Genomic DNA, 16,207 nt, shown 5'->3' on the forward strand with positions numbered 1-16,207 from the left:
CTTGTAAAAGTGGGGGTTGATTTTGTTCCAGACAAGGATAAATCTGATTGGTTCGAGGATAAAAATCAGAAGAAGCGTCAGTGAAACTGAGTTGACTCGGAAAAGAGGAACCGCTTTTTGAGGTATTTCAGTTAATCTTTTTCTTTTCTCTCTCTATTTGCCTGCTCGTATTTATTACTCCTATTTTAGGTAAGATCCTTAATAGGAATTCTGTTCCAGATTTTAAATGCCCTGCAAATTTATCCAATATTTGTTTGGTATAAATTGAAGTAGAGAATATTGCTTCAATTCAGCGTTTGATAATTAACGCTCGAATTTAACGATTTAATTAATAGTTTTTGGGTTTTTGAAGTTACTGAGATGGGGTGTCAGTGCTCTAAGTTAACGCCATGTTGCTGGGATTCACAGTTCAAAGCAGCAGTGTTAGAAGCCCCTGATGTTGGTGGGTATAATTGTAATTTTCCATTGGTAGTAGGTTTGATTGCTGAGAATCATAATGGTTGGTTAAATTGATAAACTTTGTTGCAGAGAATGAGGAGAAGAGTGAGGTTGATCACTTGCCTGTGTTTCGTGAGTTCACGTTGGAGCAACTCAAGAATGCAACATCTGGATTTGCGGTGGAGAATATCGTTTCTGAGCACGGTGAGAAGGCTCCTAATGTCGTTTATAAAGGGAAGTTGGAGAATCAGAGGAGAATTGCTGTTAAACGTTTCAACAGGATGGCTTGGCCTGATTCGCGACAATTTTTGGTAAATATGGTTTGCACTTAGCTAAGCTTTCGTTGCATTTCTTTATTAGCAGTAATCAAGTGCATTAGTTTTCGTATGCCTATGATCGTAACTTGGTCTATTTTCTTCTGCATCTGTAGGAGGAAGCAAGATCAGTTGGTCAGCTACGCAACAATAGATTGGCGAATTTGCTTGGCTGTTGTTGTGAAGGTGATGAGCGGTTGCTTGTGGCAGAGTACATGCCCAATGAGACACTTGCAAAACACCTTTTTCATTGTAAGGCTTATCCTTATGTCTATACTTTTATATGTTATGACTGGATATCTAATAAAATTAGTTCCTGCAATTGGCCCTTAGTAGAGCTGATGTATTTAACCAATGATAACTGGTTTCTAGTATCTGTTGGGAATGTGCTTCCATGTAAACAAATACATTATCGAAGTTAATGTAGAGCTAGGAAGTTTATACTTTGTACATATCACTGGAGTTCATGTTCTGCTGTCTGATTCATTATTGCTTTTTCTTTGTTGCATTTTTAGGGTTATGTGGCTTAGTTAGCAGTATAAAATTATGTGTCCTGGATGCTGTCCCAAAATGAAAAAGTGTCTGGAATAATTTATTTACTTTACTGAATCAGGGGAAGCACAACCAATGAAATGGGCCATGCGATTAAGGGTTGTACTCCATCTTGCACAAGCTTTAGAATACTGCACAAACAAGGGGCGTGCACTATATCACGATCTCAATGCTTACAGAGTTTTATTTGATGAGGTAATAATTAATTATCTGGTTGTCTGAAAATTTTTGGTTGGTAAATTTATATGATTCCTCTATTTATTATTTAGAATTTTGCAGGATGGAAATCCAAGACTTTCAACCTTTGGTCTGATGAAAAACAGTAGAGATGGAAAAAGTTACAGTACCAATTTGGCATTTACTCCTCCTGAATATTTGAGAACGGGTATTTACGCTATCGATATTTTTACAAAATGTATTCTACTTCATTGTTATTGGATAACAGCTCAATGAAATTCTAGCCATGTCTCCATATTTAACATGGTTAATTAGATTTAACTCTATGATATCATTTCATCATGATTTTAAGTGTTCATTAAGATGCTAAACCGGCTTGTGGATTTATCTGGCACAACTTTAGTACTTGATACATTGAATAATCCAAGATTACATTTGACATTTATCTTTGTTACATAGGAAGAGTTACACCAGAAAGTGTAATATATAGCTTCGGCACTCTTCTGCTTGATCTTCTCAGTGGAAAACATATCCCTCCTAGCCACGTAAGTTACTTCTTTCTGAAAATAGTCATTGGTATTGTCTCTTTTCTCATCTGGACATGCTGGAATGTCTATCCTTGTTGTAGTTGTCATGACATGGACATTTTAATACCTTTCAACTTGATTTCTAATGCCTAAGCATTTTGTGCCAGGCCCTTGACTTGATACGAGACAGAAATCTTCAGATGTTAACTGATTCCTGCTTGGAAGGGCAGTTTTCTGATAATGATGGAATGGAGCTAGTTCGCTTGGCTTCTAGATGTTTGCAGTATGAACCCAGAGAGAGGCCGAATCCTAAATCTTTAGTTGCTGCTTTGACACCCCTTCAGAAGGAAACTGAGGTAAGTTGTTTTCCTTTTTCCCATCCACTACATTCACATGTGAATAAGATGGTTGAGCAGTTGCATTGGAGTTTGATTCAGAAATCTTTTTTTCCGCCAAGGTCCGTGCATTACTGAGAAAAAGAGGAAGAAAGACTGCAGTTTTTTGAGTTATTCTTTCCTTTCCTATGTAGGTTCCTTCACATGTCTTAATGGGTATCCCAAACAGCGCTTCCTTCACTCCTCTATCCCCAGTTGCGGAGGCTTGCTCAAGAGGGGACTTGACTGCTATACATGAGATCTTAGAGAAACTTGGATACAAAGATGATGAAGGAGTAGCAAATGAGGTTTGTGTCCACTTAGCTTGTCTTTTACCCTCTCTCTCACTTTTAATTGTAATACAAGTCACAGTTTTGCTCACATTGTAGGTAATAATCAAATTTTCTATTCTTTGTTGTGCTTCTGTTTTAAATTTCCTTTAATTGCAACTGCTTGGTATTCCTTTATATCTTGTTTGGTCTCTGCCTAACATGCAGAGCACTTGTTTGCCATTGTTTCTGAAGCAGTTGTTCCGTTTTCCTGCAGCTCTCCTTCCAAATGTGGACTGACCAAATGCAGGAAACCTTGAATTCAAAGAAAAAGGGCGATGCTGCTTTCAGGCAGAAAGATTTCAAAGAAGCAATTGAGTGTTACACTCAGGTTAAATTATTTTTATGTCATTTTTAGTCATTTTAAAGAACATTAGTTGTGACTTCCATTATATTTTTGTACACGCTATCCTCTTGAATATTCCATTTTAATTTGTGCAGATTGCACAACCTTATTTATGAATGGCATGCATCTAAAGTGCTATATGTTCTTTTCTGTTTTACATTAATTTGATATATCAAAGGTTTTTTTAGAAAAAATTTAGTTTTTTTTCCTTCATTATTTGATTGTTAGGTTTTCTTGATACATCTTATGCATGTGGTTCTTAGAAACCTGCTGACATTTTCTCTACAAGTGAGCAGTTCATTGATGTTGGTACCATGGTGTCTCCAACCGTTTTTGCACGGCGTAGCTTGTGTTATCTGATTAATGACATGCCTCAAGAAGCTCTAAATGATGCAATGCAAGCCCAAGTCATTTCCCCAGTTTGGCACATTGCTTCCTATCTTCAGGCTACTGCACTTGCTGCTCTTGGAATGGAGAATGAAGCTCAAACAGGACTTAAGGAGGGTGCAACTCTTGAAGCCAAGAGAAGCCCAGCAGCCGGGCAAAAGTAAACAGGGTGACATGCAGCCTGCCTCGCATTGATTTTGGGAATCCACGAAGACCGTGCAACCAAGTCTCATTCAGTCCATAATTCAGCGGCACAAAAGCAATTATTTTATCCTGGAGAACGCCATGAGAGCATCATGGGGTTGAGGTTTTCTGGACAAAGCATTTGGACAGGGTTGTGGTCATTGGTTTCTTTCGCCTTTTTAATTGTTTATTTTCCTTATGAGTACGCGAGAGTTCTTTCATTCTTTGTTCGGTTTGATCAGTTGTGCATGTTATGTAACAAATTCTTCCCTGTCACATTGATTGGGAGCAGAGAAACATTTTCTTCCCCTCGTGTTACCTTTCTCAGAAAAAAGAGAATGAGAGCAAAAGTTGTTCACAAGCTTGTAATTTTCTGTATAGATAGGATGCTTTTCAATGTGTTGGTAATGAAATCAGTGGTTTTAGAGACCAAACTCTTTTTGATACACTAGTCACTCTGCATCTTTGCTTGGTGTTGGTAATAAACTAAGCATAGTTCTCATGACTAATGATGGATTTTTTCAAAAATTTTGCATTGTAAAGCTATTAAAGTTAATTAGCAATCAGAACTAGGAGAATATAGAGGGCCCAACCGGGTTCGAACCGGTGACCTCTTGATCTGCAGTCAAATGCTCTACCACTGAGCTATGGACCCTTTTATCCGAAGCGTCGTCCCTTTTTAACAAATTTGTAGAGAATAATTATGCTTAACTGCTCAGCCTTCACACAAAAAGTTCTAGCTGATATGAAGATTACTATTTTAGTAATTCTTTAACAAAACTCATATTGCGTTCTAACGTTAGGCCCAACAGGGTTGAAACCCGTTGAAGTACATGCATATTGCACCTCTACTTGCAAAGTTTGCATCTCCCATTTAACAAAAGTAGAAAAAAAGAGTAAAGATCATTACTTGCTGGGGATCTGTTAGTTTTATTTCTCACTAGATGTCAATGGCACCCTAGTTTTTTTTTTTTTTTCTTGAAAGAAATTTGGATTAGAAAGATGACAAGAGTATTAAGCAATGTGAGAATTCAAACTTACAGATCCCTTGAAAACCCTAATATGTTTTACTACAATCATTATACAAATGATAATCCCTTGATGTCTATAGTAAGGTAGAGCTCCAAAAGCATTTGCTGTTAATGCATTATTTGGCCACCACTACATGTCAGAATGAGTTCACTCTCCCCTTAAAGTTGCTTGAGCACTTCGAAATGATTCCTTTGTTACTCCATAATGAACAGGTTTGCCCCCTGCAAAGGTGATAAAGTTCCATCCAAAAGCTGACCCTCCGACAATATATGTCTTGGGAGCTTCACCATCTTCAGATTGTTGCTTATCAGAGACATTACTTGGCTGGAAAGTCTTATTTTCAGATGATACTGCTGGCTTAACAACTTGAGGCTGCTCTTCTGGCTTCTGCTTCGTTCCAGTTTCATCTGCTGCATTATTACATTTCTCTGTGGGGACAGTTCCAGCTGGCATCTGCTTGTACAATTCCATCAAAAGCTTCATCTCTGCATGTCACAAGTTGAAACACATAAATGCAAATCATGAACCCAACATAAATAACTTATGCACCATGTGATATAGCAAAGAGAGCTCATTTTATAGAAGTGGTTCTATGACAAAATGTTTGACCACCAGCAACCAGTCAACCTCAAATAATAATAATTTGAGGTCAACCCGACTTCCAGAACTTATGTGGAAGTTAGGATTGCCCAGCTCAAGATGCTTTGGCTGTTAAGCTTTTGGGTGAATCAGTTCCTAAGTTTTATACTTGTCTAACAGGCAGATTAACCAAGTCAGGTGAGCTTTCAGTGTAGTCAGCCAAGTCAAATTGAAGTTTCTCCATGCAACCCTTTTAACAGTTTTACTGATTGTAATTTAACATGAAAGACTCAAAGATGATCATAGTTAATAGATGGAAAACAAACTAACGAGATGCTCGTCCTTTCTTTTCCTACTGGCTAAGCCAATAGATAGCAGAAACTGATCAATTCCATGAAGATTTGTAATTTGCAACAGTTACTGAACCATAGATGAATTGAAACGAGGAATACACCATGTCTACGGTTGCAAAACTTAAAAACACATATCGATGAGCTTACTTTCTCTAATTTCATCAGCGGCCTTGCAATTTCGAAAATCAGGAGTTCGAAGCACCTTCAAGGAACATACACATCCATATCATATCAACAAGATGTTCCATAGATATAGAGCAATAAAAAAGCGAAAATAATTCATACATGCACCCAGAGTGATGAACCTATTTCAACCACACATGATTCTTCAGTTAGAGTAGCCAAGGAACAAAAATTAAAATACAATAACAGGCAAATCAATCACTATAAGGACAAATGTGAAGGATCCTCCTTTTACATTGTCCACCCTATACCAATCGAACATGGAGCAAAGGATCACAATTTAAACTTGAACAACTACCCTCAGTTTTAAAAACATAAAGATGATACAGAATTAACAAAATTTCACAAACCAAACACCATAAGGTCACTTGAAGAAGAAATCACAAAATGGGAACAGCTAAGAATCCAAAATAAAAAATTTTGAACAATTATGACTCAAATATACTGCCACATATTTAGTTGGAGAAGTAAATGGGGAGGCCAGCTCCGAAAACTGAAGCTTGATCACCAAATGGGCTTTTTTTTTTCTTCTTTTATATCAACATACAGCAAAACGAAAAGAAACCAAAACCCAGAAATGAAACAAATTAGGAAGTGTACCTCGATGAAATGAGGACGGAGATCTCTGACGATAAGGCGCATCTTGTGATACTCGGAGTGTTGGAGTTGGTCATTGCTGTTTTCTGGAGGTCTTTTCTTGCTAGCTGGCTGTTCTGGTGCAGTTGATGGTGGTGGTTGTTGCGGAGGAGGAGGGGCTGTTTGGGCTGCGGCTGCTGGGTTTGCATCTTGGATCGGTGGTGGGTTCTGGGCTGCCTTTGGCTCTTCCATTTCTCAGTTCAAGATTACAAGAACATGGAAGACTGCGTTTTCCTTTTAATAGATCATAAAACGGAGAGAGGGAAGAGAAGCAAAGAAAGGGTAAAATAGCTAGAATTCTCTAAGTTTTAACTAATTAAGAAAGTACATCAAACATAAATCTGTAAAATTAAGAGTAAAATATCTATAATTTTTTTTAAATTTTATTTATAATTTTACGCGAATTTATTAATTAATGAAATGGATAGTCCCTTTCAAAAACATATTTTTTGGGTTAATTTGATATTATGATAATATTGAAAAATAATTTTATTTTTTATTAATTTTTAAAATTATTATAAGTTTTATTTTTTATTATTTACAAAAATAAAATTTTCTGGACTTTGGAGCACCGGTATGGTGCTTCCCTAAGTAGTACTAGGTCGGTGCTCCAATCCCTGAGGAAGCGCCTGTGTGAGGTGGTCGACCAACAAATTGGAACCTAACAACTAACCTGAGAAAAAATAATAATCTTTTTATATATTTTTTATTAATAATATTTATATTTTTAAATTTTATTATTTATTTTAAAAATTAATAAACTCAAGTGAAATTTAAATTAAAATTTTAAAAAATTAAATATTTTACCTTAAATTAATAATATTGGTTAAATTTTTTAATTTATTTTATTACTAAAGTATTAAATAAAAAAATATGAAAATAATTCTTGAAAAGGGCATATTTATAGTAAATTTATTTTTTACTAATTTAATATAAAGTTAATAGATAATGATTAGGTAAATTTTTTCATTTTCAGTATCAATTATTATCAAAATAAGGTATTAATTTTTTATTTTAATAAAATTTAAACCAACTATATTTACACAAGATAGATAAGACAAAAAAACCAAAACTAATTAACTACTATTAAGATTCATATTTTTGTTCAAATATCTATTGAATTATATTAAACTTCTACTATTTCAAGCTATGTGGTTCTAGTAAATTTTTATTAAAATAATAGAGATATGAAATGTAATAATTAATAATAACTCTTAATTATAAGGATTGTTATGACCCATAATTATGATATAAAATTATACATTAATATTCAATTTTATTTTCTAAAAATTATTAACAGTAAAAAATTTTGATAATGGCTTGTCTTTTAAGATGCATTATTTGGAAAGTCTTATCGTAAATAAGGAAGAATAGGTAAAAATAAGATAATATTTCTTATAAAAAAGGTAAAATATTGTGCAATTATGCTATGATTTTTAATTTGATATTTTTAATTGTAAAAATAAGTATAAAACATATTATATATCATAACATTAAGAAAATAAATTGGATTAAACATAAGTTAGTAGTTATAATAAATATAAATATTAGTGAAAAAATACATTATTTTTTTACAAAACCTTGGAATTTGGTACTTGGAAAGCCTTCCGAAACCTTCCAATGTCTATTTGGGCCCTGTGAAGTTGGTTCTGAAATAAACCAAAACCAAATACTAGCATAGTTGTGTTTTGATGATTAGGAAATGATGAACCCTCGAGCAGACAAGTTGGTGAGGAGGACTACCATGGTGGCTACTGCTACTGCTTCCTACTTCCTCTTAACCGCTGACTATGGCCCCGAACCCAATGTTCTCGACCCAGTAAGTCTCTTCTACTCTTTTTCCAATTGTTTTGCTGACAAAGCCTGTCAAAGTCCAAACTTTGGATTTTCATCCTTGAGGATAAGGGCATGGTTTAAAGTTCGTTCTTTTAAATTTTTTTGTGGGTTTTTCATCGATTGTTTGTTTCCTTTTCATATAGAGATTGGAGTTCCCCTTTTGGGGTTCTTATTTGTGGGTTTGGTCTAGTGATGTTGTCGAATCAGGAATCAGTCTTTATGAGTAAAAAAATTGGAAGCTGGAGCCTCCTGATCGTTGTTTCTTGCCTACTTTGGAAGGCAATTGACAAGAAAGTGGTATCGTTACCCATGATTTGCGGTCTAGGATGTTCCTCAGTCTTGAAATAAGTTGCAAACATTCTAATGTTGTTAGTGAATAACAATGTTAAGATGGTTGAGTGGTCGATTCTAGTTTGTAAAAAGGAGTGGTGAATGTATTTATAAATTATGATCTTATATAGGAATTCTGAAATTGTTTAGGTGCCAGAACCATTGACAAATGCACCCTTCATTGGGAAGAAGAGAGCCCTCTATGTTTCGGTATGGGGGGTGGTTGGAGAGGGGGATGGTTTGATGCACAAGTTCTACTTTTAAATTTAGTGTGGAGAATTATAACAAATAATGATGAATTGCTACATGGACATAAACTGCAAAGTTCATCAAAATGTCAAAAGTAATGAAGTAATTAAGACTAAAGGATTGAACTGGCTAGTTGAAGAGTTTGACCACTTCTATGCAGGATAGGATGCCAACAACTAAACAGACATATATATCACAAGAAAAGAGTTCTTAGATGGTGGAACTGAATGTTTTTGATGTGATTGTATGTACTTGGAATACTTTCTTATGGGGTCTATGTTACAACTTAAGAATGCAGATGCAATCTTTATTTGGGAGAAGTTAGAAGTCTGACAATATTCTTTATTTCACCTGTAAGGTAGCCTTTATTTGTTTATTGTTTTGGCCTGCATGGAGCAAGCTTTTTAGTTAGTAAAATGTTGGCTGCTAGAATCTTGTCAAATGTAAGTGAGGGGTCTAATATTTTATGTCTTGTACATAAGCTGTTCTAATCGTCCTAAGTTCCAATATGCTTGTAACTTCTGGGCTTTTTATGTTTTAACTTGGTACTTCCTCTGTTTCCATAGAGTCCACAACTCCTATTTCTTTTAGCTGCTTATGTAGTCCAAATCTCTCAACGTAGGCATAAATTTTGCTTTGCCTCCTATTGAGTTTCATTATTTGGAGCATGCCAGATGTAGATGAATTGCCTTTAGTTTGTTAAATTTGAATGCTAGAGTTCATGGAAAAAAGACCGCTAAAAGAAAGTAAGCAGGATGTGAAGGAAACGAGGGGAGCAGGAGGTATCCCCCATTCTAAAACAAAATCCTCAACAAGTAGATTGTAGAAAAGAAACCAGGAGGCTTGATCATTGCAATCTTAGTTTTGCGCGTTGATCAGAAGTGAACTTTTTGGGGGGAATAAGGGGATTTGCTGATGCTGTCACATAGTCTGCCGCTGTGTTATCTGTATCTTTGTTTTAGACTTTGATTTTATCTCCACATGCTGCAAATTGCGACCATTTTGGAATTCTGTTGACATGATGTTCCATTGCAGATCAAGAAGGCCATACTATCAGCACAAAGTTCTCTGAAAGAGTTTATCCTTGGATCAAGGAAAGAACATCAAGAAAGTTCTCTGAGTTCCAGCAATACAAAAGAACACCCATAGTCAATACTCCATTCCATAGGACACAGAAGGAAGCAGTTATGAGTTTTGTCTATTGAATAAGGTTTTTCTGGTCATTGACATTGTCGAATACACGAAAAATGTAATGAGAACGAGACCAAGCTTCCTTTGGAATCGTGTACATACATACAGACAGCTTTTGAAGCAAGAATTTCGATGCCAGTCCCTCGTTATTTTAATTCCCTAGTGTTTAATATTTATACTAATTTATATTTTGAATATAAGTATTTTCATAGCATGTAAAGTTCTTTCTTCCTTATTTCTTTTAGCAAATGAAAATCTAATCAAATTATATCAACGGAAGAGAATGCCCCCGTGACATGGATTCTCAGCCTGCCCTGTACGGGTAAGATTTTCGATTATCCTCATTTTATCCGAATGAAATCCTTAACATGTGTATCAACCTCCTTCACAAAAACTCACTTCTTTCTCACTTACCCACGCCCGCCCTCCCGCATCTCCGCTTCCTACTCTTCTCCCTTGGAGCCCTAACATAGTAAGATGTCCATCTGCTGCTTCCCTCTCCTTCCGAACCCTGACTCATGGCTCAATCTCCGAACCCTTCAAAGCTCTTCCTCTCTTCCAACTTTACCCCCAAACCCCTCCTCAAGTCACACACCAACTCCTGTCTTCCTACCAAACTCAAACAACCTCCATCTTTCAAGATCCTTTCCTCTATTTCCCCACCACCACCACCGCCGCCGCCGCCGCCACCGAGCTCAAAGCCCACCCCGACTAAAACCCTGAATCTCGTCTCCCTCCTCCGTGCTATCCCGGACTGGGCTGATCGCATTCAAGAGCGTGGAATGCAACAAAACCGTGCTCTTTACAACCATGAAAATTGGGTTTATCACAGAAGTTCACAACGTCATCTCCGGCATTTACTTTCCAGTTTACAGTCACGTGTCATCCTATCATTGGTGCCACCTGTTTTAGCCTTTACTTCGGTTGCTGTGGTCATTGCCGGATACAACACTGCCGTGGATTTGCATTGGTTGCCTGGTTTTTTCCCGGTTTTAAGAGCTTCTTCGTTGCCTTATCAGTTGACAGCGCCTGCATTGGCTTTGCTGTTGGTGTTTAGGACTGAGGCCTCGTATTCGAGGTTTGAAGAGGGTAGGAAGGCTTGGACTAAGGTGATTGCTGGTACAAATGATTTTGCAAGGCAGGTCATTGCTGGGGTTGAGAATTCGGGTGATGAGTGTATCAAAAATGCTCTCTTGCACTATATCATGGCTTTTCCTGTTGCACTTAAGGTGGGTTTGGTTCAGTTTTCTTGTCTTTGAAGTTTCTTTTTTCCTGTTATTACTTGCCTAACTATGGAGTAGATAGAAAATAAAATACAAACATACCAAGTTCATAAATGGCTTGAAACAAGGAAGGAATTTCATTGAAAATTAGTAGTTAGTGATCCATTGTTCATGGTTGTGTTTGCAGTGTCATGTTATGTATGCCTCGGATATTGGCAGAGATCTTCAAAATTTGCTTGAAGGTGATGATTTAGCGGTGGTACTAAGTTCAAAGCATCGGCCCCGCTGCATAATTGAGTTCATTTCTCAAAGCCTTAGAGTGCTGAAGTTAGAAGAATCAAAGAGAACTATGTTGGTATCTTCCTACTTGGACCATTCGAACTTTACATTTAGCCAATATTTTAGGGAGAAAAATGAACTCTAAACTGCTACTTGCCGATACTGAACTCAAAATATCTTTGTTTTAATGTTCTTATAATCTCTTTACATTCCAGGAGTCAAAGATCTCATGTTTCCATGAAGGAATTGGTGTATGTGAACAACTCATGGGTATCCCCATCCCTTTATCATACACTCGCTTAACATCAAGGTTTTTGGTCCTCTGGCATCTTACTCTTCCTATCATACTCTGGGATGATTGCCATTGGATAGTTGTTCCTGCGACTTTTATAAGTGCTGCTTCTCTGTTCTGCATAGAAGAGGTATGTATCTCTTTCTGTGTTATTTCTGTACGTAGGAGTAACGTTTTTCTCTTTGATCTTCAAAAGTTTCTTTCATGTTGCAGGTTGGTGTTCTTATCGAGGAGCCATTTCCGATGTTAGCTCTTGATGAGCTTTGCAGCGTGGTGCAGAACAACATTCACGAAGCAATTGCAACAGAGAAGGTTATTCAAGCAAGGTTGAATGGAAAACGAAAGAGGCATTCCTACAAGCATTCACCTAATGGTTGGCCCAATACACAATGAACAGGAAATTTTCCTAAGGCAGTGCCTTTTGTGAAATCCCTTTCAAGGCTAATTATCCCACACCCTCTGCAGCTTGGCATGGTCTCTGCCTTTTTTGCCAACTAGAATCTGGAGATCAAAGTATGGTTGAAATCCCTGCGTGCAAATGTGTAACAAAATGATATTGTTAGGATATGTATATTTTTCATAGCAGCCACTTTCCTCAAAATTTTCTTTTTCTCCCAAACACTTATGTTTGGGAAATATCGATTGCAGGAGATTGCTGCAATGAGAGTGAACCTGTAAATTGGTTAAAATCTTTAAGCCAAGAAATGTCACTAAAGGTAATTTGGGGTGCAATTCTCCTGTCGGATACTATCTTAGCAATGTTACACAGCACTCCAAATGATTTCACTTTTGAATCTACAGAATCCTATCAGCATTAAGAACTATGAAGATCGAATTCAATTGTGGTTGTAAGCTAATGTTATTCTTATTCTCACATTTTTTGGGGTTCGAAAGAATGCTTCTTCAATATTACAAACATATCAGCACATGGAGAGGACAATATTCGTAACACGGGGCTACCAATCCCACTCCCTTTCTCTGCAAGAAAACTAGAAGAGTTGCAGCACCACTGTCCATAAAATTTCTTCATGAAGTCTGTTGCTCAATGATTTCCCATGGCATCAAAGAACCAACAAAGCCAAGTGCCGGTAGGAAGTTGTTGCATTGTTTTAATCACCTATGTTGAAGATATCCCTCAAGCACAATGCTTTTATTTGACATCTTGGATTGTAAATTCTTCACTTCTAGTCTTTCAGCCAGACTATTTAGGGCCACATGTGAGTCTCCACCATTTGATTCATCCCAAAACGGCAACACTTCCATCACTAGTTTTTGCAACACATTCTGCTCAATTGCTTCTTTGAGAAGTACTTCAAGCTCACCAAAGCTGCCCCTCATATCCAACAAAACACTACATAAACCCTGGTGCTTACAGTGTTCTAGAATTGAAGTCAAATTTATCCGCTCCAAAACCACTGCCTCAATTCCTTTTTGAGCCAAATCTGAATCTATGGCTGCATTTTTGTCTGCAAATATTATCATCTTAGAAGTTTCTTTATAAAGACCAGGAAGTCGACAAGGGTTACTTGCTACTATAATTTGAAGAGGCTGATTGGCACCAGGCTCCTGTGATGTAGGAATTGAGGACTTCTCAGTTAAGGAGGCAGAAAGTATCACTGCATCATATTCCTGTAACAATTTTGAGTAGTATCCACCAGTCTCTGTAACTCCATCCCCAAGCTGGTCCAAAAAGCACCCATTGACAGAGAGGGAGTATCTGGGGCTCAGGAAAAGCGTTTGCTTAGAATTCACTGTCCTAAAATCATGGTATAATTTGAAAACCAGAAACACACGTAGCAACATGTTTGTGTGTATTCACGCATGTGTGCTAAACAAAACATTCAAAGGGAGCCAAAAAAAGAAATCAAATCAACGTCATGTTTATAACTTGGGAAGAAATAAATTTACCTTAATGTAACGAAAGGCTTCCCAGTCAACATTTGATGGATATAGGCTTCAATGAGCCTCTTGCATAAGTCTTCTTCAACACCCACAGTCACATCGATTCCAGCATCTCGCAGTCTATCCAACCCCTTTGAAGCTACAATTGGGTTAGGATCCACCATACCAACCACCACCCTTTTCACTTTTGCTTTAATCAATGCTTCAGTACATGGTGGAGTTCTTCCAAAGTGGTTACATGGTTCCAAACTCACATAAGCAGTTGCATTCTCAGCCAACTCCCCAGCATTTCTCAAGGCAAATACCTGCAAGTTTAATTTTCTGAATTCAGTCTAATATACAGTCCAGAAAGAAAGAAAGAATGACCAAATTCCAACTGAAACATAGATTGCAAAAACTTAGAGCTAATAATGCTCAACCAGCATTAAACAAGTTATTTCTTGCATTATTATTATAATATCTTTTAAGTGCCAAAAAAAATGTAGACCTTTTTTGTTTTTCTCACTCTGGAGAGTAAAGTTAATCCAGTGATTTTGTTTTACGTTCATTTCTCTTACCATTCCTGATTGGCGGTTCCTTCATTACTGTCAAAAACCACACAACAATTTACAAGTGAATATAAATGAATAGAGAGAGAATAGGGATTACCTCAGCATGAGGCTGGCCAGCTTTAGGATGAAACCCTTCACCGACAATCTTGCCATCTTTTACAATAACACACCCCACCATAGGATTAGGACTTGTGCAGCCAATCGCAGTTCTTGCCAGCTCCACACACCTCCTCATGTAAAACGCATCATCAACACTCTCATCTTCCACCACTCCACATCTGACCCTAACCAGACCACCACATTTTCTCAAACCAGTTTGAAATTTAGATGCCCTTTTGAGTGAATTAAAAGACCAAGAAGGGAAATGTCGATTTGCCACAAGTTCGGCAAGCTGGTTTCTTGATGAAAAGGAAGTGAAAACGTGGGGAGAAGGTGAGAGGTTGGGTGGAGTTAGAGTGCAATGTGGAAAGGAGAGTAAGTGAATTTGCATCATTCTCCCACAATTTCAATATCAAATAGTCCCCTTTTTATTACAGTTACGAACTCCAACATAAACACCAAAGCAACAAGTTCAATCTTTTATGTTTTTTTTTGAAAGGTAACACCACGTTCGCCAAGTTCAATCTTCACTCACCTTTTACTCTTCCTTTCTTCCGGAATTCATTTGTCTTCCTAATCCACAAAAACGCAACTCATTAAATCAAATATTTGCACCAATTACCTCTACACAAAAAAAATTAAAGAAAAGGGAATATAAACATCGAAAAATGGATGTTAAAGTGAAAATATACCTGTTAAATGCTTGATTATATGTGGGTTTATAACCGAATCGACAAAGAAAGTGGATCGAAACTGAAAGCGGCAAAGGAAAAGAGATTGGCTTTGGAGATTCTGCCTAAGAAGTGAGGATGTGGAAGCTTACATCGGCTGGAAACAGAAAATTGTAGCCTTTCGACTTTCGAAGATAAATTTTGCCTTGGAAACAGAAAAATGTAAATTTTAAAAGTTTAAAGGTAAATTTTGCTGAGTAAAAAATTTAGTCAAAATATTTAGCAAGTTCCTATATTAAGATATTTCGTTCAATTTAGTTTTTTTTATTTAAAATTATAATAATTTAAATTTTTTATTTTAAAATTTATTTTAATTTAAATTTTTTTAACGATATCTAATTTTATTATTAAAAAAAATAAAATCAACGTTGACGGAATATACATACGATGACATAATATATCATGTGATATTGACATGATGATGTGATAATGTCATATAATATTAATATAATGACATGGCAATGCTAATGTGGCACTGACATGCTGACGTGTTGGTGCCACGTAAGAGATAATAAAAATTTTCAAAAAAAACATTATACTACATTATAGAAATTAAATTTAATAAAAATATATATATTGAGATTAAATTGAATAAAATTAAAATGTTAAGGAAATATATTGAAAAAAATATTTAAAAAATACAAACATTTAAGTAGTTGATAGATATACTTGTTAATAAGTGAAATATTTAAATATAAAAGATTTATAGTGTTAAAAGATATGTAAATATTTTCTTAGTTGATTTTTTATTTTTAAAATATGTATATTAATTTATCTTTTTTATAAAAATTAAGTTTAAATTCTCTTTTCATAAAAAAAATTTCAAAAAAAATTTATATTTAAAGTCAAATTTAGATGAATAACTTGTACTATGTTAGAATAAAATAATATAAAAAGATTAAATAAATTTATTTTTTATTTATAATAATATAAAAATTTAAAATTTATTTGACTTCATTTTTAATTTGAATTGAATTCAAATTAGTAAAATAGGTTAATTTAGTTTCTTTTTTTAAAAAATAAAGAACAGAGATATAGAGTTAGTAATGATTATAACAATAATTTCTCGTTCTGACTTGTTTAATTTAGACATGATAAATCTCTTATTACACTT

The 16,207-nt window shown here is 35.7% G+C and overlaps 5 protein-coding genes and 1 non-coding gene across 6 annotated transcripts; 3 read left to right on the forward strand and 3 right to left on the reverse strand.

Moving 5' to 3' along the window:
• Positions 1 to 4,061, forward strand: LOC110413831 (serine/threonine-protein kinase BSK3-like). The gene is made up of 11 exons (XM_021424813.2): positions 1 to 122; positions 353 to 442; positions 529 to 749; positions 869 to 1,004; positions 1,366 to 1,499; positions 1,584 to 1,689; positions 1,941 to 2,026; positions 2,176 to 2,364; positions 2,538 to 2,690; positions 2,929 to 3,042; positions 3,354 to 4,061. Exons 2-11 carry the CDS (start codon positions 361 to 363, stop codon positions 3,606 to 3,608), a joined length of 1,476 nt encoding a protein of 491 aa, XP_021280488.1. The 5' UTR covers positions 1 to 122; positions 353 to 360; the 3' UTR covers positions 3,609 to 4,061.
• A 149-nt stretch (positions 4,062 to 4,210) lies between these two features.
• TRNAC-GCA (transfer RNA cysteine (anticodon GCA)) lies at positions 4,211 to 4,282 on the reverse strand. Its single transcript has one exon. It is a non-coding gene; the product is annotated as a tRNA-Cys (tRNA).
• A 197-nt stretch (positions 4,283 to 4,479) lies between these two features.
• Positions 4,480 to 6,741, reverse strand: LOC110413945 (uncharacterized). Its single transcript, XM_021424977.2, has 3 exons — positions 6,375 to 6,741; positions 5,739 to 5,793; positions 4,480 to 5,144 (listed from the first exon to the last, which is right to left on the reverse strand). Exons 1-3 carry the CDS (start codon positions 6,600 to 6,602, stop codon positions 4,807 to 4,809), a joined length of 621 nt encoding a protein of 206 aa, XP_021280652.1. The 5' UTR covers positions 6,603 to 6,741; the 3' UTR covers positions 4,480 to 4,806.
• Positions 6,742 to 7,997: 1,256 nt separating this feature from the next.
• Positions 7,998 to 10,171, forward strand: LOC110413694 (uncharacterized). Its single transcript, XM_021424617.2, has 2 exons — positions 7,998 to 8,229; positions 9,861 to 10,171. Exons 1-2 carry the CDS (start codon positions 8,113 to 8,115, stop codon positions 9,972 to 9,974), a joined length of 231 nt encoding a protein of 76 aa, XP_021280292.1. The 5' UTR covers positions 7,998 to 8,112; the 3' UTR covers positions 9,975 to 10,171.
• A 196-nt stretch (positions 10,172 to 10,367) lies between these two features.
• Positions 10,368 to 12,634, forward strand: LOC110413693 (Bestrophin-like protein). The gene is made up of 4 exons (XM_021424616.1): positions 10,368 to 11,245; positions 11,427 to 11,594; positions 11,734 to 11,940; positions 12,024 to 12,634. The coding sequence occupies exons 1-4, from the start codon at positions 10,535 to 10,537 to the stop codon at positions 12,201 to 12,203; spliced, it is 1,266 nt and encodes a 421-aa protein (XP_021280291.1). The 5' UTR covers positions 10,368 to 10,534; the 3' UTR covers positions 12,204 to 12,634.
• On the reverse strand, positions 12,625 to 15,218 carry LOC110413691 (Cytidine/deoxycytidylate deaminase family protein). Its single transcript, XM_021424615.2, has 4 exons — positions 15,055 to 15,218; positions 14,361 to 14,935; positions 13,719 to 14,017; positions 12,625 to 13,527 (listed from the first exon to the last, which is right to left on the reverse strand). Exons 2-4 carry the CDS (start codon positions 14,754 to 14,756, stop codon positions 12,924 to 12,926), a joined length of 1,299 nt encoding a protein of 432 aa, XP_021280290.1. The 5' UTR covers positions 14,757 to 14,935; positions 15,055 to 15,218; the 3' UTR covers positions 12,625 to 12,923.
• Positions 15,219 to 16,207: the final 989 nt, after the last annotated feature.

Source organism: Theobroma umbraticum, unplaced genomic scaffold, assembly GCF_002168275.2.
Source record: "Theobroma umbraticum cultivar Fairchild unplaced genomic scaffold, ASM216827v3 scaffold_4.1, whole genome shotgun sequence".
In the NCBI taxonomy this organism is placed as follows: domain Eukaryota; kingdom Viridiplantae; phylum Streptophyta; class Magnoliopsida; order Malvales; family Malvaceae; genus Theobroma; species Theobroma umbraticum.